This window comes from Barbatula barbatula (genome assembly GCF_947034865.1).
Source record: "Barbatula barbatula genome assembly, chromosome: 7".
NCBI lineage: Eukaryota > Metazoa > Chordata > Actinopteri > Cypriniformes > Nemacheilidae > Barbatula > Barbatula barbatula.
In genome coordinates this window covers 14,659,404-14,682,429 of record NC_136770.1, presented here as the reverse complement: position 1 = coordinate 14,682,429, position 23,026 = coordinate 14,659,404, and the positions used below count along the sequence as shown (strand labels likewise).

The window sequence follows — 23,026 nt, the reverse complement described above, 5'->3', positions numbered from 1 at the left end:
GTTTCCTTACTGCTTCATTGTGTCTTTGTTCGTTTATTAACTACTGCTGATTATTTGTAATGATTTATTTTAATGCCAACAAACCTGTTTAGCGGATGACCGCGACGCTCTACAAAAGCACTGCAACGGCTCTAGTTCTCGGATACTTATCATGTGACAACAGATCCACTTTTGATATACGAATCTCCAACTTCTCACAAGGAATATTTGATCACTGCATTCAGCTGTAACAACAATCCACAGTTGTAGACTGTCATTTTGAGCTAAAACATAATATCCTAATTTTGGCTTTCCCCTTTTTAGCTTTTACTAACATTATAACCAATCTATTTATACAGCTGGTACAATAAGTTTTTAAAAATAGTCCTAAAGCACAACTATCTGCTTCACTTTGGATGATGCAATTCAATTGTTTTTGTTGTGCATTTGTAGCTGTTATTTTCTGCTCATTAGATTGCAAAATACCGATTATTTTTTAACTTTGACCTACTATGAACACATTCCATAATGATCTTTGTGAGGTTATGACCTATTACACAATGTCCCCATCGGAACACTTTGTACATAGGAAACGGGAGAGATGAAAAGGAGAACATTTACAAAAATTTAAACTGTATGAAAAAAGTAGTCAGCTGTGAGAGGAATTGGGGTAAACACGATGACAGAGCGAAAGTTACCATATCTGTTTTTAAGCAAATGTATCTTTATCTTTTCTACTTTGCGTTCCTGTTTCTATAGTGGATGTACGACAAATACACAATACCCTATAGGGTGCCCCTACATAATTACAGACATAGCCCAAATAATCCAGCGCGAGTGCTACGGAAACATGGACTGATCAGAGCAGACATCTCTTCCAGCCCCGCTTGCTAGCGTTTTTTTGACGCATAATGCGCAATTTCCCCCCACATATGGACGCAAGCAGTACAAACGCACTACACAGCATTCTACTCACAGCTAGTGCCGCAAGGCCGACCATCATGTGATCGAGTCTCGCACAATCAAACTTGTTCCGTATCTCATTTTTTACGTATGCACACACAATACAGCGTTTAGGACATAAAATCAGACGCCTCTGCTAAAGGCCTACAGGCAGACACACCCGAGTAAACCATGAACTCATAACCCAAAATATTATATTTTAAAAGGCTGCCCGTCGCAGGCGATTGAACATTTCCATTACTCACTGGCGACCGGAAAACGCCTACTGCTATTAAGTTAAGTAGGTTGTTGGCTCGGTCATTGTTTGTTTTGTATTAATAACGTTTTTCTTAGTGTCGAGGCTGCCGCGTGGACCAGCCTAACAATGCTGAATTAAGTGCCTGACACGTTTCACCTTATTTATAGACTAATGTGATGCTCGACCTCATGCGGACAAACTGTTTACATCTTAGGCGTCTCTGACGTCATGACACACCCCTCGTGCGCGTGAGTGAGTATGTGTATGTGCGCGCGCGATTGCTCGCCTCTGAATGCAGAGGGGGCCGTGCGTCTGCGTGTGTTTTGCTTGTGGAATGTGGGAGTTGTCCCCACGCGCGTTACGAACAACCGACCTGTCCAAACAGTGCGCGCGTGGCAGAGGATGTCACACCAACCAAAACAGAGGACGCACCGTTACAGAGTCTATGATCCGTTATTGGAGGAAAATCGGCCGTGTAGGGTAGAGTCGGGGCGGGGCATACTTACACGGAGTCCCATCCATTTAGGGTGAAGTGCAACATTTTTACAGTTCTAAAGCTAGCGTGAGTTCAAAGTTTGCTTTGTACCCGGAAACCCATCGCGGCGAGTCGCTCAGATAGGGCGATATATCTGTGTTCAGATTCGATTTGGTTTTTATTGTTCTCTTGTTAAGACGCAGGCTCGTGATAAATCGGCACGTGATGGATATCGAAGCAGTCCTAATAGCCAGTGTAATTCGTTAGCATCGCACGGACTACCTCGATCACAGGCTCGTCCGTGTGTAAGGGGCTGCGATACGCTGGACGTGGAACGCGGCGACCCTCTGCGGGCTGCGCTGTCGAGGCAGTGGGCGTGTTTTCTCTCCGTGTCTCGGCGTGCTAGCATGTGAGCTGGCGCCAAGTTCTAGGCGTGAAAAAAGAAACAAGATTTACAAGTTACGGGCAGAAGTAAACCAGGAGAAGTCACGTCACGCTTGATCGGAAAAGTTACACGCAGGTATGAAGCGACCAGTTGACTCCTGCACGCATATTATCAAAGTGAACATTGTGCACACTAATGCAATTCAAAACAAAGCTGCTAGTCTGCTAATGTTAGGTAACCTACTCAAGTGACTGTTTTTTTTTGTCAGCATCAACTTGGCACATGATACCCGAAGCGTGGTAGTTTTTGACTGTGAATGTATGTTATCGGGTTGTTTATCTCACACGCTTCTTATACAAAAGGGGTTGAGCGTCGATTTGAGTTTTTTACAATTCTCGTTGCACTGATTGAAAGCAATTTAAAGACCGACCTTGAGTTATTCAACGTGGAAAACTTCGCGCATGTCCCTGAATACAGCTAACGTTACTATCGAAAAATACTCCAAAGCAGCCTATTTTTTTTAATGAATCATTCAGTCATTATATTTAGAGCAATGTTAAAATGCGAGTTCATTAGTATAGCTGCGCATCGGCTCATCTGTTGCAGTAATTTCCAACTGCGACATCATCCAGTCACAGCGACAATAACCCCTGTATAATTTTTATATACACACACACACAAATACTTTAAAAACGTAGTTTTCCCTTCGAGTTCCGTGGCTCAAGAAATATTTGTAACTAATTAACACCAGAAGATTATGAATCTGCTGAATCGGGTTTTTTCGGAAACATTTAATTATTTAACATTTAAATAGTAATTCCAACACACGATTGCATTATGTAATCGCCAATAGATCATTCATTAATGTACAGTGTCATTGTTATGATGTCAATTTTTCAGTGTACGTAAACAACTTGCCTGTTCGGTATTTGGTTTATGTTTTACAACCCAAGTTGCAGTTATTGTATTATTTAAGTATTTGAATAACGGTTTGTACTGTATTTGTTAGTCATGTCTCTGTAATAATTCACTTCTGCCATTCACCTTAAATGCAGTTAAGTCATAACTGCATGTTTGTGGCGTTTTTATAATGTGTTATGAAAATAAAATCTTTTTTTTTTTTTACGAAAAGTCATAACAGCCTTGACAGTATTGTTTAACATAATGCCCTTGTGGACTCTATGGCAGAAAAAGCGTGTGGCTCTTTGACATGGAAGCATATTGTGCTTTTGGTATGTTGAGAATCTGTAGTAGTGTGCATTGTTTGTTAAACATGTCTGTTGAACTGGGCTTTGGAGTTAGTGGCTAACACAACCAGTTTGTGCATGTCACATAAATTTGACTTACCACAAAAAAGTCCATATTTTTTTGTTAAATGGACACTATTAATGTCAGTTTCCCAATGTTGATAGATTTGTTTTGCCTATAGAACTATTACTACTATGTGGTTTTAATCAATTAGCGGTACTTGTTTTGTGAACTCCGCTTCATTGTGCAAATTCAACACTTAGATGTGCTCATTTGAGAGGAAATAGTCTGACATTGTGTATCCGGACAAATTTCTAAACCCTTCCTCTGTTTTGTTTGGGATCACCAGCTTTCAAAGGTACTATATTAAATATATATATATATAAGCAACATGTTTATCTAATTTCTAAAGTAATGTTTTTCTTTCTCATCTTGCTGACCTGATCAACTATCAAAGTCACTTGTCTAATTTATACTTAGAACAAGGCTCATATGCATGCCATGGACAATGACCACATTTGTTATCTGTCAAATCTGTCAAACTTGTTAATTTACTTAAACTTGGTACTTTACAAATATTGTGTATATACTATATATAAGTAATACAGTTAAATAGTAAAAGGTCAATTGAAAGTGAATTAAAGTGTGTAAACAACAACGGTCTGACGGTAATGGAACAGGCGCACAGAGAAACCCCCTGAGGTGCCGTATTGCAATAATTTGTAAATGGTCTCATCAGATGTAAGAGTACAATAAAGTGACTTGCTGTTTAATTCCAATGCAAATGTAAATAAACCTGTAAACCGAAGTGTTTATTAGTATTAATAATAAACAAAGTGAATTTCTGTATTTCACTATGCTAGTTCTAGTATGTCTTTCTCAGCATGTATATAAGTCCACACTCCTACTGGAAATGTATATGTTCTATGACGTCTTGAGAAACCCACGCACCTGTACATTTAGCTCATAATCTCATAGTCTTTAGTGCCGCCCGCGTATATGTGCACATCTCACTTTGTATAGGTTGCATTTGTGTTACGTGTTTTTTGTTTAAAGGAACTGGATTGTGATGTTTTGGTTGTTATTGTGGCGGTGCTCATTTTACAGGCTGGAATGTTTGTGCCTGTGTGTAGTTTCTGTTACTCCAGGCAGAAGCTGTGAGGCTTTGACTGTAGAGAGGCCCGTTGAAGGGGAAGTTGGCTGTATGTGTGTGTGCGTGTATGCAGACCTCTGGGATTGGACACAGGGTAGAAAGACCCCCTGTACGGAAGGAGGGAAAAGGGAGGAAAGAGGAAGGAGGAGTCAATTACACTTCTGGTCATGTGCGTCTGTATGAAGAGAGCGGAGTGGTCGCGTTACGGAAAGGGTAACCAAAGATGAGCACGTAAAGAAACTATTCACAGTTTTCTGGTTTGTAAACAACCTGATTTTGACTTCAGGCTGTTTTGCAACATATGCATTGTTGGTTGATGTTTGTTTATTTAGTGTGGCAAATCCTTACCTTAGAAAGTAATGTTTGTTTGCCTAAGATGAATTTAACAGTTCAGAAATAATTCATGTTTTTCAGGAGGGTTTTCGGCAGGATGGAATGATGAATGATTAATGTGTCTTTCCATAGCATATCTACAGCCACTGATGTGCATTGCTTCTGTTAACTCAATGCTATAAATTGCTCTATATATCTACTTCAAAGCTTCTTTGAGTATTAAAAATGACTTATGTTTAGATGCTGTTGACATTCTTTATTGTACTACACTGTGTGAGGGTCTTTACGTTGGCGTCCTGATCGAACAGTCAGGTTTTAGGCCTATTTGGTGAGATAATGACTGGTTTATTTTATTATCATACTTATATCTTCCAAATAAATTATTGCATTTAATTATCTGAAAAGTTAAATATTGCGGAATCATATGTGAGTAGTAAAGAGTAGCTATGTAGGATATCACAGGTGACAATAGTCAAATATATTGAATTAAGCATTTTTTATTTAATTAAATCTAAATAAATTAAAAATATAGTATGTATTATGCTGATATAGTGTCAATGTTCTGTGTGTTTTTTTAGCGTGTATATGTTTTATGTAAAGAATGAAATTTAGATGAGATTTCTAGAGTGTTTTTAAGATACACTCAAATGGAAAACAACTTGGGCTTTTCAGGAAATTCACATTTGATGCATAAATCATTTTATATGGTTCGCATTGCATTCCTTCTATAATATGCCGATGTTTAAGTAAGAAAAAAGCTGCGACGTTATGGCCTTCTCTACTCCATAAGCTGTGTTTATGTTAAAGAGTGACTTGTGAGGTTGGCCTACATGGATCAAATTTGCCCTGCTCCACAAATGTATCTTATTTCTTGAGTTTAAAACTAAACCAGTTTGATTGCTACGAGTTCCTCATTCGTTCCTGCCCCCCGAGAGGTCCGTTAATGTAAAGGCCTCTTGTGGCAAACATCAAGCATAGATAATTACTTATAAGCAGGACCACACAGAATCTGCTCTGCCTGAACCCCGCAGTAAGTTCTGCAGATATCCGCAGAATTGGAATGCCGTCGTTCACAAGCGCCTGCGTTTGTCTATATATTTGTTTTTTTACAATGTGGAATTCCAAAGATTTTGTCGTCTTCTATAGATGTAAGCAAGGTGTGTAAAAGTTTCTAGCCTATGCAAATGGAAATTTCTGATCTTTTTTGAAGGAGTTGTCTGAAAACAATGACTTTACCATGTCTTCATAGAGTGTTGTCTGGCACGGGAATTGGTTTGTCTGTGGAATTTTTGTGCGTTGTTTGCGCTTAAAAGAAAGTGAGACGGCGAGAGTTGTGTGTGTTTGAGCATGTGGCCGTGTGTTTCCAGTACGGTTCGTTTGAGGACAGCAGAATTTTCTGTGTGTCCTGGACCCGGACTGACCCTTCTGGCTCCGCGCTACATATTTCACGTGGATACACATTGCCCTGTTTTGTGGGCATGTGCGTTGGAAACTCTATTGTCTCTCTTTGTATTTTTGTATTGTTTTATAGCCCCGCTGATCGGTCGCGTGTTACAGCCATTAAATCCAGTTTCCTTCAAGTTTGGGAACGGTTCTTTGGATCTTTAGTATGTGCTTTTCTAGGTTTTTCTGTGTTTTCCACATGGTTTCTATGCCAAGCTTGGCATTCCTGCAGCGTGACTGTCTCTGTCTGTCGTAGCTAATGAAGGTTTATGAAACCCTGACAGCATTTCTATCCCATCTCCACATCTATAAAGACCAATGAGCTTTTCTCTGTTTACCCAAATTTGTGATACTTTAATGCCACACTAGTTACAAAGTCCAAATGAACTCGGGTATTCAGATACTTTAAGTATTTATTGCAGCGATACCATTGTTACGTATGACAAGTTACGCATCTCCGTAGCTACAAAGAGTTAGAACGTACTGTAGAGTTACTATAGCACGAATGTATGTTACACAATAACCATGGCAGAATGTTATTGAATGTTAATCTGCTTTTATCTAACCAATCACATTTTTTTACTCGCAATACAAAAACGACCTGACCATGTTATTTCAAGGTCAACCACCTCCTTTGCTCTAGTCATAAGTTGGCCTACATATATTTGCAATCACAACCAGTTCATACCGCTCAAGATGGAAGCGCTTTCTCATACACCTTGGCCTACATAGTCATCAGAGCTATGTGATGCTTCGGTCAGTTTAATCATTAACTCTGAAGTACCTTAAAGGGCATCATGATCACACATATATAGCGAAACGGAGCCATTGCTGCCCATGCTGTCCTCACGTGTTAAGACCTAAATTATCCCAGTGTGCCCTTAAGGTTTAAAGATTTCCTTGGACGCTATGTGGTATGGCATAAAACATTAACCTAAGCACACAGTTAAGGCACATTTCACATGTCTGAAAATCTCTTATCTCCTTTACGCTATGTGTGTGTTGATAAGAGGAGCTATATACTAAACTGGTGAGTCGACGTCACCTTCACAGTCCAAAAGCCTTTAGAAAACACACAGCATCCGCCGTTAATGATTTTGGAGGCTTGTGAAAGCTAATTTCTTGTAATGGTCCTACAAAGGTCTGAGATTTGCAGTTTGCAGCCCTTTTTAAATGAATGTATTTAATCAGTCATAGCTACTCTACTGTTAATCAGTCATAGCTACTCTACTCTACTACTCTAAAGATTTGTTCTGCAGGCTAAGAAGTCAGATAAAATCCAAAATAATCAAACTTACTTAACGTGTTTACTTACTTACTTGATGCATTTCACTGCTTTGATATGTAAGTTAATATATTAATTGTGTAAGTTAAAATCACTTAGCAATCCATAATTGACAACGTATCAATTGCAGCATCTGCAAACAAATGATGCTAGTTCTTTACTCTGAAGAAGGGGAATTATTTTTGTTAATCCAAAGGACATTATTTGGTATCATTTAAGCCTTTCTTCTTTTTTAAGGCTGCCAGGGTGTCTTATAAATTTGAATTGGGAAAAAATAGAAATTTATGAAGTAATTGTAATTTCCATCTGAAGTTTACTCTCCAAAGGATGCACATAAGTAGTGCCATGTTTACGGCTTCCAGCCAACCAAATCTTCACAAAACAGACTGCAAATGTGTCTCACATTTTGAATAGTTAAATAAACGAAGGGTCCCGTTTAGATAAATGCATCATTATGCGGTGAAGTCTTATGAAATACTTTTATTGGCGTTATTTGTTTTGTGTGCAGTAATCTGAGAACCTTTATTCAAAAAAGGGTCATATTTTGTGTCTGTTCCTGATCTGCTATTTCTTTAGGGAAACTAAACGAACGTTCTGCATATTTTCCCAATTAAAGAGTGTATGTTTATTTTATAGAGGCCACAAAAAAGACAATTTTCCCTTTTGTTGGAATTTCCTTAGAACTTGGGAAACAGGAAGACCATGACATCACTTTCTATGCCGAGGTGTGTTTATTTGGTTCGTGCTGTTCCTGTTTGTACCTACAGTGTGCTGATGTCCCTTTGGCAAATATGTTCACAAGGAACGAAATGTTCTCAATCTTTTTTTACCACTTTATTGAGGATCACCCTTTGCACGGTAGTGAATGGGTTATTCATGTGTATATATATGTTACCTTGTAATCCAGCTCATCAGGTTCTTTATAAACTCATTTATTGTCACAATATTCTTATCATCTGACGTTTTTAAATGTTTTACTTGCATGTCACCGTGAACCTGACTAATGTCAGCATGACAAACATTTGTCGTCAGACCACTCACATGGGTTATAATGATTTTAAATGCCTACATGTTTGCTAACCTTGTTCTTTTTTTTTAATGCATAAAAAGCATTCTGATGGCTTCAATGTGCTATTTAAGTTCACAGCGGTTTGTTTTGATTGTCACTCATCTTGCCTCTGACAGTACAGCTTTTCTTTAACTGTGAAGCACCGATATAGCTAATTTATATTCTCATCTATCTTGTGCCGTGCGCTCTTTATCGATGCGCATACATTAGTGAAGCTTATATAAAGAACCTTTTTTCGCCATTCTGTTGGTGATACTGGCCTCATGGCTTTAATCCGAATGATTTACTGTTCTATTAAAGGATTGTTAATTATTCAAAGCTTGCAAAAGAATGTCATTTATGATTTGTGGGTCTGTTATGCTGTCGGTCAGTGTTAGAAGAAATGCGTAACTCACTTTAGTTTTTTCTGCTTGGACATGTGGCCTGTCGGTCAGTTCCTTATTTCAAAAATCAGGATGGTACCACAAGTACACGCTAGACAGTCATGCAAATTAAATCCAGCAAACTTTTTTAACGGTTGCGTTAATATGTAATAGAATTGTTCTACGAACAGTCGTAAACCAAACAAATAACAAAAAGAAAGCCAGTCGTTGATATACCAGTGACTTTTTCCTGTTTATTGAGGCCATTGGGACTCGTAGTCCCTGTCTGTGCTCGAATTTGTGTGTGCGACAGACTGCTTCACGATCTAGGGATGTGATTAACACACACCTGTTTTCTTTTCCCTGTAATGGTACCCACAAATGCACTACTTTGTACATATGACAACATCTGTGTCTCTTCCTCTCTCTCTCTTGCTCTTCTTCGGTGTATCCAGTAATGATGGAGTCTGCTGTTAGTACATCCACTCAAGTGCCAGATGAGTTTGACCGGAATGTTCCTCGGATATGTGGTGTGTGTGGGGACAAAGCTTCTGGCTTTCACTTTAATGCGATGACCTGCGAGGGCTGCAAAGGCTTCTTCAGGTACACAGACCCAGAATTGCATTCACGCATTAACACGTATAATCTGTTACCAGTATGATACTGCCAGGTTATTTATAGTTCCGTGTGTGCTTGTGTGTAAATGTGTGTGGGGGATGTTCATTAGACGCAGCATGAAGCGGAAAGCCAGTTTTACCTGTCCATTTAATGGAAGCTGCACCATCACTAAAGACAACCGTCGACACTGCCAGGCCTGCAGACTCAAGCGTTGCCTGGATATTGGCATGATGAAAGAGTGTGAGTTACTAGCCTACATGCATCTGAGTGGCACCACAGATCAGCATCAGCTAAGAAATCCATCATTTCACTTTAATTCTAGATTTAAATCATTCTTGTTTGAGAGATTAAAATAATGTCTTATTAATTGCTAACGTCTTTGCTGTGACCTCAGTGGACACTTGCAGGAAGCGAATGCTATTTGTAGAGTTGTCTCAAACATAAGAAAGTAATGTGATCTGTTCACAAAAGTCCTATACACAAAGCTGCTGGCAAAGGCTTCAGAGGATGATTCAAGTCATTTTTCGGTTTGTGATCACATGATCCTTAGAGACAATTCCTTGCAATTGATTCTGAAACTGTGAATTGCTTTAGGTCTTGCCTAGGATTTCAAACCGCTTTACTCCCTTCAAATAAAAAAATGCATTCAGAACCAATTTTCTTTTTTTGCCAACCTATTGAACATGTAATGCACCTGTTGTCACAGAGAAGATGCACTTGTAAATGTATTTGCTTTTTAGTTATTTTGACAGATGAGGAGGTTCAGAGAAAAAAGGAACTGATCCAGAGGAGGAAGGAGGAGGAGGCGCAGAAAGAGGCCCAGAAGCCCCGCCTCACGGAGGAGGAGCGCAACATCATCAGCACGCTGGTGGAGGCGCACCACAAAACTTACGATGATTCTTACTCCGACTTCTCGCGCTTCAGAGTAAATAATAACATTTTCTCGTACTATCCATCTCTTCTGCATAACAGTTTTTAAATACACTTAAAGTGATAGTTCACCCAGAAATGAAAATTATGTCATTTCCTCTCCCTCATGTCATTTCAAACCTTTATGACTTTATATCGTCCATAGAACACAAAAAGGGGATTTTGGTAACCGAAAAGCACTGGCCCCCATTCACTTCTGTTGTATGGACACAAAACCAATGCAAGTGAATGGGGGCCAGTTAACGTTCTTCAAAATATCTTCTTTTGTGTTCTGCAGAAGAAACTTAAGTTGCGTAAATGACAACAGTATTTTTTATCTTTCAGTTCAAGGCTTGTTCACACACAGACAAATGTTCGTCGTGAGATTTAACGTTCAGATCTATGTGAAAAAACAACTGGGCAAACAACTGGGCTGGATGAAATTGCAGTACCCCAGAACACATTGTGCCACAACAATGCTTGTCTTAACAGACAACCATTGATTTAACATGACTATAGTGCAAAATGTACTTGTTGGAAATGAGTCTTTGTGTGAATAGGCTATTTTTGCACCATACATCATGTGAATGCGTTTTTGCGTGTTGTGTTGCAGCCTCCGGTTAGAGAGGGTCCAGTTACACGTAGTGCAAGCCGTGCCGCGTCTCTCCACTCACTATCAGATGCCTCCTCGGACTCCTTTAGCCACTCTCCAGGTGACACACATACATATTAATACATATAACATATTAAATGCATGTATACACACCCACACACTTAAACTCATCCGTGTGAATCATCCATAAAGTTTATTCCGAGAAATGTTTTTCGGTTTGGTGGTGGCATGTGTGTGTGTTAGGTGGTTGTGTGTCTAATCTGCGCAGCAGGCGCCGTCCATCCCACCATGTCTGACGTCACAGGAGAGCCTCTTTAATGACAAATAGATTATTCACATGCACACACGAACACATATAAATAACTCATCCTGGAAGCAGCAGTTTGTTTATATGTCAAACGCTATATATAATCTAAATTGTCGGTAATTTGTTTAAATTATACATCATTTCTGATCATGTTATGTATATAATATTTTTAATACATTTATATTGCCTCTTGAACTCTTATGTAAATTCCATAATAAGGGATTTACCTGCTATGAAATCAATATGAGCAGAAACATAATTCAAGGCTCATAAGATTAACATTTTTGTTAAACTTCACAGTGTTTTTAAAAATATCAAGCCAAATAGCAAGACATATGACGCAAGAGCATAAAATGTCATTCTAGATGTGTTCATTAACGAAAAATAAAAAATGTCCAAATGGGCTGTGTTTGGTCTCAATCTACTTCAGATGGATTGATGAACCTGATTTTTAAATGGATTGCTGGACTGTAGGTCAGTAAATGGCTGCTGTTGAGATTTTTTCAAAATGATACAAATATATGGACTTTTAAAGCCACTTTTTGTCATGCCAGTTCAGTTCCGCCACAATGATGTAACATCGTTTGGGCTTTTCACAGCAATGACTGTGATGTATTAATTAATTGCATTAACACATAATAAATTAGTTTGACAGAGCTTATTTCTTTCCTAGATCCTTGTGTCAGAATTAAATCCAAACCATACCCATATGTCACACCCCTTTCCCCTTAACATCTAACTCCGTTTGACTAGTTTGGGACACAATGTACTTTAACTTCCACATGTTAAAGGGAAAGTTCACCCAAAAATAATTCTGTTATCATTTACTCACTTTTAAGTTGTTTCAAATCTGTATAAATGTCCTTGTTCTAATCGATACATAGAAAGATATTTGGAGGAATACTTATAACCAAACCGTCCTTGGACCCCATTTACTACAATAACCTTATAGTTTCTTATTTTATTGAACACAAAAGAAGATATTTTGAAGAATGTAGGAAAGCAAACCGTTCTGGGGCACTTTTGACTACCATTGTAATTTTTCCTACTATGGAAGTCAATGGGGTCCAAGAACTGTTTGGCTAAAATGTCTTTGAATATTCTTTATTTATACAGGTTTTGGAACAACTAGTGTTAATTTTTGGGTGAACCATGCCTTCAATAACAACTTATAGATATATATAGTGAGAGTTGAACGGTATAGCTGAACTACTGGTTGAAACATTTTCAATATAACAATCAAAATGTCCATAATTTCAGTATGATGACGATACTTTCTTCCTTAAAGCAATATTTAAATAAACAAATAGTAAAAAATAGATGTTCAGGCAGGTCATCAAATTGTTTCTGAGAATAGGTTGGAACTTCCCTGTTAGATAACATTATCTAAAGAGCATGGAAGCCAGTAAGCTTATACCTGTATAATGCTGATTTATACTTCCTGTATTCACTTACTTATCATTATTGTCCAAATTGCGTACTTATAAAAACAATTTTTTAAAGATATTTGCAAAACCCAGTGACAAACATAAAGGGTGAATAATAATAATGATTTAGGGCAAAAGTGATGAAACAAGATATAAGGTTTCAGAAGGACAGTACCAATATGCTGATTTTTTTACTGACTCTCTCTCTCCACTTTTATAGAGTCAGGAGATCGCAAGTTGAATCTGAGCAACATATTCATGATGTATCAGGAGCAGGGTTTAAACTCCAGTCCTGATTCAAAGAAGGATGAGGGTTCTAGTCTCTCTATGCTTCCTCACCTGGCTGATCTGGTTTCCTACAGCATTCAGAAAGTCATCGGCTTTGCCAAGATGATTCCTGGATTCAGGTATGGCGATGTGTATGTAGGGAAGGGTAGCAGCATTACTTTATTTAAATGGAAGAAAAGATCCACAGTTGTTCACAACTACACCCCTAAAAGCCTTTGAGCTAAGGTTGTTCCGTCCATTTATTTTATCCACTTAGTGAAAGACATGACTGTTTGTGTAGCCTTCCACCTTTTACTCAACCCGCATATGATGACTTGAAAATCATCAATTATATTTTTTCAGGAACATGTTTCTTGCCTTCCTATGTGTTCTTATAAATGTTTTCAGCAGCTTTCATAATGCTCGTACACACATGCGTCACGGACCTCATGTTGCTATGGTAACCCATAGGAATGTCACATCTGCCATTCACAGAATCATGAGTTGATGTCTTTTTTTGGTTCATGTTTGTCTCAGGGATCTTACAGCTGAAGATCAGATCGCTCTGCTGAAGTCTAGTGCTATAGAAGTGATCATGCTGAGGTCCAACCAGTCCTTCAATCTAGAGGATATGAGCTGGAGCTGCGGAGGACCAGACTTCAAATACGGTGTCAATGATGTCACAAAAGGTGTGCTCAAACTCAAGCATACACGTGTTTTACTGCAAAATTTACTGTGATTTGTTCCGTGACTTCTTTTTTAAAAATGCTGTCTTGTGAGAGCCATTTGTTGGTTGACTTGAAGGCATAGTTCACCCAAAAATGAAAATTCTGTCTTCATTTAGTTGTTCCAAATCTGTATAAATTTCTTTGTTCTGATGAACCGTACCCACTGTATATATATATATATATATATATATATATATATATATATATATATATATATATACAGACAATATCTCGCAGAAGTGAGTACACCCCCTTTGTAAATATTTTATTGTATCTTTTCATGTGACAACACTGAAGAAATGACACTTTGCTACAATGTAAAGTAGTGAGTGTACAGCTTTATAACAGTGTAAATTTGCTGTCCCCTCAAAATAATTTAACACAGCCATTAATGTCTTAACCGTTGGCAACAAAAGTGAGTACACCCCTTAGTGAAAATATCCTAATTGGGCCCAATTAGCCATTTTCTCTCCACGGTGTCACATGATTCGTTAGTGTTACAAGGTCTCAGGTGTGAATGAGGTGTGTTATATTTGGTGTTATGCTCTCACCCTCTCATACTGGTCACTGAAAGTTCAACATGGCAAAGAACTCTCTGAGGGTCAGAATTTTTTTTGTTGCTCTACATAAAGATGGCCTAGGCTATGTGAAGATTACCAAGACCCTATAACTGAGCTGCAGCACAGTGTCAAGACAATACGGCGGGGATGACAGGTTCCACTCAGAACAGGCCTTGCCATGGTCGACCAAAGAAGTTGAGTGAACATGTTCAGCTTCCTTTCCAGAGGTTGTCTTTGGGAAATAGACGTATGAGTACTGCCAGCATTGCTGCACAGGTTGAAGGGGTGGGGGGGTCAGGCTGTCAGTGCTCATACCATACACTGCATCATATAGATCCTAGAAGCAACATTCTTCTAAAGATGATGCACGAGAAAGCCTGAGGACAGTTTGCTGAAGACAAGCAGACCAAGGACATGGATTTCTGGAACCATGTCCTGTGGTCTGATGAGACCAAGATAAACTTATTTGGTTGAGATGGTGTCAAGCGTGTGTGGCGGCAACCTGGTGAGGAGTACAAAGACAAGTGTGTCTTGCCATCAGTCAAGCATGCTGGTGAGTGTCATGGTCTGGGACTGCATAAGTGCCGGAGCAACAGTCCATTGAGGGAACCATGAATGCCAACATGTACACAACTGTGACATACTGAAGCAGAGCATGATCCCCTCCCTTCGGAGATAACAACTCCAAACACACCTCCAAGACGACCACTGTCTTGATAAAGAAGCTGAGGGTAAAGGTGAGGGTCTGGCCAAGCATGTGTCCAGACCTAAACCCTATTGAGCATCTGTGGGGCATCGTCAAACGGAAGGTGGAGGGGCGTAAGGACGTCGTCATGGAGGAGTGGAAGAGGACTCCAGTGGCCACCTGCGTAGCTCTGGTGAACTCCATGCCCAAGAGGGTTCAGGCGATGCTGGAAAATAATGGTGGCCAACAAAATATTGACACTGAGCCCAATTTGGACATTAGTTATTTTGAGGAGACAGCAAATTTACACTATTATACAAGCTATATAAAATATATTAAAAGAAGCAAAACATACCTGTATATGACAGATTGAGATCAATAGATCAGATTATAAATTTAACAAGCCTGCTTTTAAAAAACATCAATTACCACAAATTAATGGTTTCCATTGAAATAGCTTTTTGCATTATAAACCATTACAAAATTGTAGTGTTTTGGGCATTTTTTCAAAGGGATTTATCTGCCAGATCGCGAAAACCGTGTGCGTTTAATTAACACGAGGAAGAGTTTATTCGCAGTTTATAATACAGACGCAACGTGGTGTCATTTGCCCGTGAAAATAGCGGTTTACATCTTTAATAACTGTCAGCAGCTTTAAACAGCTGTCCAAGTTCATAAATATTTGAAAATGCACTTGATTTACACGCCACTCCCTTCATGCACACTCTGAACTCATCGGGAGAGAGACTTGCGCTTATTCTGAAATTACAGTCTGAAAGACAAACATACTTACATGATCTAGATGATGTAGAGGTAATTGCTGCTGCTTCCTGAGTGAACGTTTGCCTTCTTTGTAGATATTAAGCTTTTGTCCACAGCCTTAAATTGCACTGCGGAGGACCTACATATAGGGAATTTCAAAATACCTTTATTCGTGTACAGAATAAAGAAAGACATGGTTTGGAATGACATAAGGGTGAGAAAAGTGTTCTCGCAGGTCAGTTTGACCTGTTCTGTACTTTAACACAGAGTTCCTGCAACTTCATATGTTCTCAGCCTACCTTACAAACTATGGCGCAAAGAGGGGAGTTTGGGAAACCTGTTTGTCAACTTTCACAATTTTTTATGAAAAGTTATTTTACTCTCACACATAGAGATGGTTTGTAGGTGTTTTTACAAACATAAATGGCTTCTCTGTTAATTATGAGTAATGAAAACCTCATGTTTTTGTGCATGTCTGGGCTTTACAGCTGGACACACTGTGGACCTGCTGGAGCCTCTGGTGAAATTTCAGGTGGGATTGAAAAAGCTCAACCTACAAGAGGAGGAACATGTGCTGCTGATGGCTATCTGCCTGCTGTCTCCAGGTCAGCACCTACTCTCTGTACAGCAAGGAATTAAAAATATTATATCTGTAGCTGAGTTACAATACAGTTATTGGGATTCTTGTTTTGTGTATTATGATTTAAAACCGTTCTCCATTTTGATATTTTCACTCGTTTCTTATTTTTCCCCACTGGAATTTAGTCTGTAGTTATTTTGTTAGCTCAATTTGATCTAGTCCAATAGGAATAAAGTGCAATGTGATTTATTTTAAAAAATTTCCCCTCCACATTTAGTCTATGGCGAACAGTCCACTGCTACGTTCCTTCAAAACAGTCACATATAAAAAAAAGAATGCAAGCTTACTGAAATACTAACATCAGTCAGTAAACGCGATGGAGCGGATGTTAACATCAACTTCCATTCCGTCCTGCTCTGCTCATGTGCTCCGCCCACAGTACGTGTCACAGACTCATGTGGTGGCTGGTAATCTAATTTCGCCTGTGTTCGTGTGATCATAGACCGACCAGGAGTGCAGGACCACGAGCGAGTGGAAGCTCTGCAGGACAAACTGTCTGAAGTTCTGCAGGCACACATCCGTGCACATCACCCGGGGGGCCATCTGCTCTACGCTAAGATGATACAAAAGCTGGCAGACCTCCGCAGCCTCAATGAAGAACACTCAAAACAGTACCGCTCACTCTCTTTCCAGCCCGAACACAGCATGCAGCTGACTCCCCTCGTGCTGGAAGTCTTCGGCGGACAGGTTACTTAGTGGCCGTGCCCGAGTCAGGTCAAGATGAATGGGTCAGACGGCGTGACCCATAGGGGCGTTGTGAGGGTGGAGTGAATGTACGGACAATCACCTTAAAACATACATACAGAGTTTTCAGGACGACGTTTGTGAGTGCTTGAGGGTGTCTGCGCGTGTGTGAGCGTTTTCCTCCTATTAAGGCCCAGATGGAAAGTGCTGGTTTATTTCACACTTTTGGGGGAAAGTCTGCAATGGCTTTAAACATTATAAAATGTGTTAAAAAAAGCATTAAGCGCTTATTACTCAAATAAGCCAAATTATTTTAAAGACCGTAATGCCTGTAGAAAAGTGCAGAACTTTTAAATAGAGAATGGCCAATTTTTCTGTTGAGGCCACAGATTCAATGTGTGCCTACTATACAGTTCCGGCTAGTGAGCTTCGTAGATATTCCATTTTCTAAATGTAATATGGTCATGGTGTTTTTTTTCCATCTGGCAAGTAAATATAGTATATCTTATATATCTGTATTTTCAATAGCCAACAGTATTACACTGCATGTGTAGCCCTTAACAGGATGAGTGTGTGTACGTGTGTTTGGTCCTGGTCTAAACGTCTGTACGCTTCCCCAATCGCGCTGTCCACCTCTGCTGATCTCTCCTGTCTCTTCACCTCCTTGCCTTTAAATGCACAGGGTTGAAAGTACTAATGCAAGCACATAGCTCTAACTCACTCCTTACCTAGCCACTTCACCAATTACATGGCAGCTCCGCCCGCTCTCCTCTGCATCCAGGGCTGTAAATTTAGTGGTTCCCAACCTTTTCCTTCGAGTCCCCCAGTACATTTACAACAAATTTGAAATGTTTATTTTAAATTATTAAAAGAATTCAATGAAACAAATGTCTTGACTGCATTATCGTGACATTGATAGCAAACAAATAACATATATTTATATAAACCTATTAGGCATCTATGTCTGACCTCAAAGCATTAAGGGGGCTGAGGAGGACCCCCAGGTTGGGAACCACTGCTGCTGAACCGATGGCTGTCTTCTTTACTGTTCTTCGCCTGTGCTGTGATTGGTCAATTACCCTGACGCCTGCGCAAGTGGCCAGTGCTGCATTAGCACGCATCACACAGTAAACCTGTAAATATTAGTAACTAGATTCTTACTTTCTCGAAAAGGTGTAAATACAGTTTGATATAAGCTTACAGAGGGAGACCCTGCAGCCCTGGCTAGTTATAATGAATATGTTATGATGAATATCAAGTACTACAGTAACTGTGTTAAATCAAACGTATAGGGATTGGATTCATTCATTGTTTATAATGAAACTTGAGAGCTTTACCTCCAAACTTTACATTGTTGTATATCATATATAGTCCTTTAGGTGTAGGTCATCATTCTAAGTTTGTCTAGTGCGTTCCCTCTCTTGCATTCCATTATTAATTTTTCTCATGGACAGACTTTTCTCAATCATGACCTTTCTGAGAAAGACTGAAGGCTATTTATCATTTATATTGATTGTTTTTTATTTTACTTGCTGCTTCACTTCCAAAACAGATTGATAAAGATACAATAGAATAAACGCATACAATTTCTGGGACACATTTCACTTCTAAATGAAAAAAAAAAACATTTATAATTCAAGAATGTTTTTTTCTGAACTTTTCTTATATTGGGGTGAAATGTGATCCAGACCTGTTGACGGGTTTGTGATATAACTGTTCAGTTACACAACAATGGTTGTTTGCGCCACACAGTCGAGGAAGCTCGACTGACTGAGAAAATAAGTCACGCTATCAGAATCTCTTTCTCTTCTTATTTAAGGTTTCTTTAATAGCAGTGTGTGAGAATTGATGATTGTCTGTAACTACAGTGTTACATGGTACCTGTTGCCACAGGCTGGTTTTTCAAAGCATAATTTAAGTACTGCATAACACAGCTCGGCACATTCATTTCTTAGGCTGGCTGTTATTACCTAAACAAGTGGTCCTCAAACTTTTTCGTTGTAAGGCCCCCTTTGTGTAGAGTGTATTGCTTCACGGCCCCCTCAAATAAAAACGTATAGTCTTAAACGTAGAAATGTAATAAAACCAAAAACATATTCATATACAATACAATCAATATTTATCGTGCATGGTCTTATTTTTCTGATTGATTGCATAAAAGCTATGATAGAAATCTATATTTAAAAAAATGCCACAAACTCTGTGGTCCCCTTGGATCCATCTTGGGGCCCCTCCTGTTTGAGGACCACTGACCAAAACACAATATTTAGACTCGCACGAAGCCATTTTGGCCATGTCTACGCAACTGTATCAGTCTCACAATAGCCACTGCCCGTGTTGAAACACATCTGCCTCAGTTTTTACACGGATAATGTAAATAATAATGTAAAAAATACCTGTACAATTACAGAAAATAGACCACAAATTTAAAGAAAAACACAACCGCTGCTGCCAGAAAATTACAATTCTTTACAGGATTTTTTTTAAATAGTCAAAAGCTGTAAAATTACAGAAAAAACTACAAATTTGCAAAGAATATTTTTATGGTTTATCTCTGGCGCCCCAGCTGCCAGAAAATGTAGTTTTTTTAACGTGATTTTTTTACAGTGGTATTGTTAGCTGTTCATTGGTAATTTTAATTTATCTTTACCTTATGCATTTAAAGTGCGCTAAGTTTTTCAGTCTGGGGTGTTTGTAGGGAGCGATGTTCTTTACTCCGCCGTATGTAATAGCTCTACGTGATATTTGTGGGACTGACGTCAAGGCCTCTCGAGTCAAATTAGAGGGCTGAACTTTCTGATTCCTCTGAATCTGATCCACTTCTCTGTCAGGGCTCAGGGTGATTTAGAAAACATTTCTGTGGTATGGGAGTTAAATATAGAAAATGAAGATTGTCTTTAGCGTTGAGATTCGTCTTGCAACCGGGTTGATGATTTATTGATCACGTAGGCTGAATTTAACTACCTGGAAACCTCTCTCGCTCTGTAGAGCGATGCTGGTTCGCGTGTCTGTAGTTGTGAGCGTTTATATATCGAGCGAGATGTATAGCATTTATCTTTACACCAAGTATATTCATAAATGACCGGGCATTGTATATTTGGCCCAGTCCGAGATGGATTGTGTGGGTGGGTGTGTGTGTGTGAAGGAGTGAGGTGTGAAGAAAGTCATTTCCTCAGTACACACTTGTTATTACTAATAAATAACTTAGTCATGACACTTAAAATGTAATGATAACGAAGGTTTGTGATATATATATACACGAGTATTTCTTTGAAACTGAAGAGATTTAAGATATTTTCTTATAGACTAGTTTTGATATTATGGTATTAGTGTACAGGTGGTGGCACAGGGCAGAGGTTATGTATGTATGCGTGGATATGCAAACTATAGGAAAACAAGTGGAATGCTAACTTCCTGCCCAGTGTAGGATATATATCCTTACTTTCACCTTTTTTCGCTCTTCGACTGTCTATTTTGTTGTCTTTATGCCTTTTCTCCATACTAAGCTACTCAGTTCTTTGTAGAATGAGGGCTTTGATTGAATTTTAAACTGGAAAACACTGAAATCTTCCAGTCTTCAGTAATGTAGTAATCATACACGACTTGTTTTGTACTGATTTACTGATACAAGATGATATCCCTGCAACATCTGGCATAAACACAGATCAGATGAACCAATAAACGAATGCACAAGTTGCATTTTAAATGACGAATAGGGCGAGGCATGAAAAAGACAGAGATGAAAATGATGTTGGTCTCTTTTCTGAGTCCAAAATGTAACCATAGCAAACTACCTCTCTGGGGAACAGACACATATGATTTGTATTTTTTTATGATTCATGTTTGTATTTATTGCTGTGCAGTGGCTCACATGGACAACACAGTACCTCATTTATGAATCTCACTTAACAACAACAGACGCCTTAACAGTTTTTTTAAACTGTTATTATCTTTGTGTACAGTATTTGTATCCGTAGCTTTCTTCAACATTTTCATGCACAGATTTACAGACAAACTCCTATACATACTCATTCACAAACAAAGCTGAGCTGTTTAAGTCACTTCCATGATTGACAGTGTTCAGTTGCTGCTGGGATTGGTTGGCCCCTCCTCAGGCCCCTCCCCCTTTCGTTCTGACTGCTCGGTTGGATTTTGCTGCTCCACAAAAATATTTACACAAATGAACATAACCATGACAGAGCATGACCTCGCTCTTTCTCTTTTTGAAAGGTTGTATTATGTCATCTTTTGTACACTTCAAAACACACATACTCAAACCGTACCTCATGCGAAAGCCTAGTTCCTCTACCATCAATACCTCAAGCCAGGTCAATCCTAAAATGTAGTCGATGGATGACAGATGTACCCGTAAGAAAGAGAAAGAATGTGACATGCTCTTTACCTCCTCTCTTCTGTTTCACCGAAAGACTGGAGACCAATTGTGGCACTAAATGGCTTATAAGTGCTGGTAGCACTTCTGTCTCTCAGTGAATGGGAACCGTAAGAGAACTGTAATACAAATATGCTAGCTGTTTACAGGCAAACGCAAGTATGCCTGCTCACCAGTACAAAACCTCTTGAATATTACCATTCATCAAAGTCAATGGTTGAAATTGCCTGTTTTTTTCCTTTTAGTTTTCTTTTTCATTATAAGGTATTGTAAATTCATGTTCACGATTTCATGTAATATTGGTCAAATGTTTTACAAATCAATAAAAGAATATAATACTAAACGATGTTGGTTTTCCTGAAATTTAGGGGAGGAATATTATTTTATGACACTGACGTGTTGATTATTTCAGAATATGACTAACCGTTTTGAGAAATAGGTTCAGAATGTGTGTCCTAAGTAATTAGAGCATTAAGACTTCACGATGAGAGACTAGATCATAATATTGAATTTAATACAATACATTTTTACAATGGCTTCTGTAAGGAGACGTAATATTACATAAAAATGATAAACCCTTTGAATTTCAGATAAGAGAATATATCAAAGTAATAATATCAATATTAATACTTATATTACGGAATGTAATTTTACAGTTGGCCTACTCTTTATATTGCTCCAGTTCTTTAAGGACAGTTTCTGTCAGGAATTTCTTTAACACAAAAGTATGAGCTACTTCATCATCATTTAAAATTCATTACTTTCTTTCAAGTAAAACATATAAGTCATGACAATTGAAGAACATGGCGAGGCTTCAAATAAAATAAAATTGTTCATTACCATTTGTAACCAATAAATTTCAACGCTCTGTTTCTGTTGCCTAACTTATTGCCCTGGCCTCATAGCAGAGCATATCTGTGAAAGCCACCAAAAGATACCAAAATACCTTAAATATATACATTTTTTGACGTGCTCACATATCTCACTAGGATTGTAGGTCGCTAGGATGTATCACTTTAAGTCTCTTTATAATAAAGGTCTGTGTTGATTAAAATCTTGCAACTTGAAAGGTTAATCATGATGTGTCATGGCTGATAAACAACGTTTTTGAACATTTTATCGAAATATTTGTCATTGTCTTTAAAGGATTTCATCTGAAGGTGTATTCTTAAATGTCTGCCATTAGTGCAAATGTAAACATTTTTCATTATCAACCAATCAAATTTAATTGAATCAAAAATGACTTTGAAATTAATGACTTTGACTAAATAATGTAAAAAGATCAGCCAGTAAGCGCACAGAATATATGGGAACTCCTTTAATATTATAGTAAGTAGATGCTTGAGAAAATGAGAACATTGCTGCAAATTGTAGGCAAAAGATGACTACATTGAAGATGCTTAATAGTTATAGTTTAGTTTTTTGTTCAGATTATTTTGTTGAAACATAAGCCTGATAATCGCGTCTTTGTTATTCTACAGTTTACTATTTTTCTTAAATGTG

The 23,026-nt window shown here is 38.5% G+C and overlaps 1 protein-coding gene across 1 annotated transcript; it reads left to right on the top strand.

Annotated features, from left to right (window-relative positions):
- Positions 1 to 1,662: 1,662 nt before the first annotated feature.
- Positions 1,663 to 21,862, top strand: vdrb (vitamin D receptor b). Its single transcript, XM_079460854.1, has 9 exons — positions 1,663 to 2,175; positions 9,389 to 9,536; positions 9,661 to 9,791; positions 10,292 to 10,476; positions 11,074 to 11,173; positions 13,028 to 13,214; positions 13,612 to 13,763; positions 16,298 to 16,414; positions 16,892 to 21,862. The coding sequence occupies exons 2-9, from the start codon at positions 9,391 to 9,393 to the stop codon at positions 17,143 to 17,145; spliced, it is 1,272 nt and encodes a 423-aa protein (XP_079316980.1). The 5' UTR covers positions 1,663 to 2,175; positions 9,389 to 9,390; the 3' UTR covers positions 17,146 to 21,862.
- The last annotated feature ends 1,164 nt before the right edge of the window (positions 21,863 to 23,026 follow it).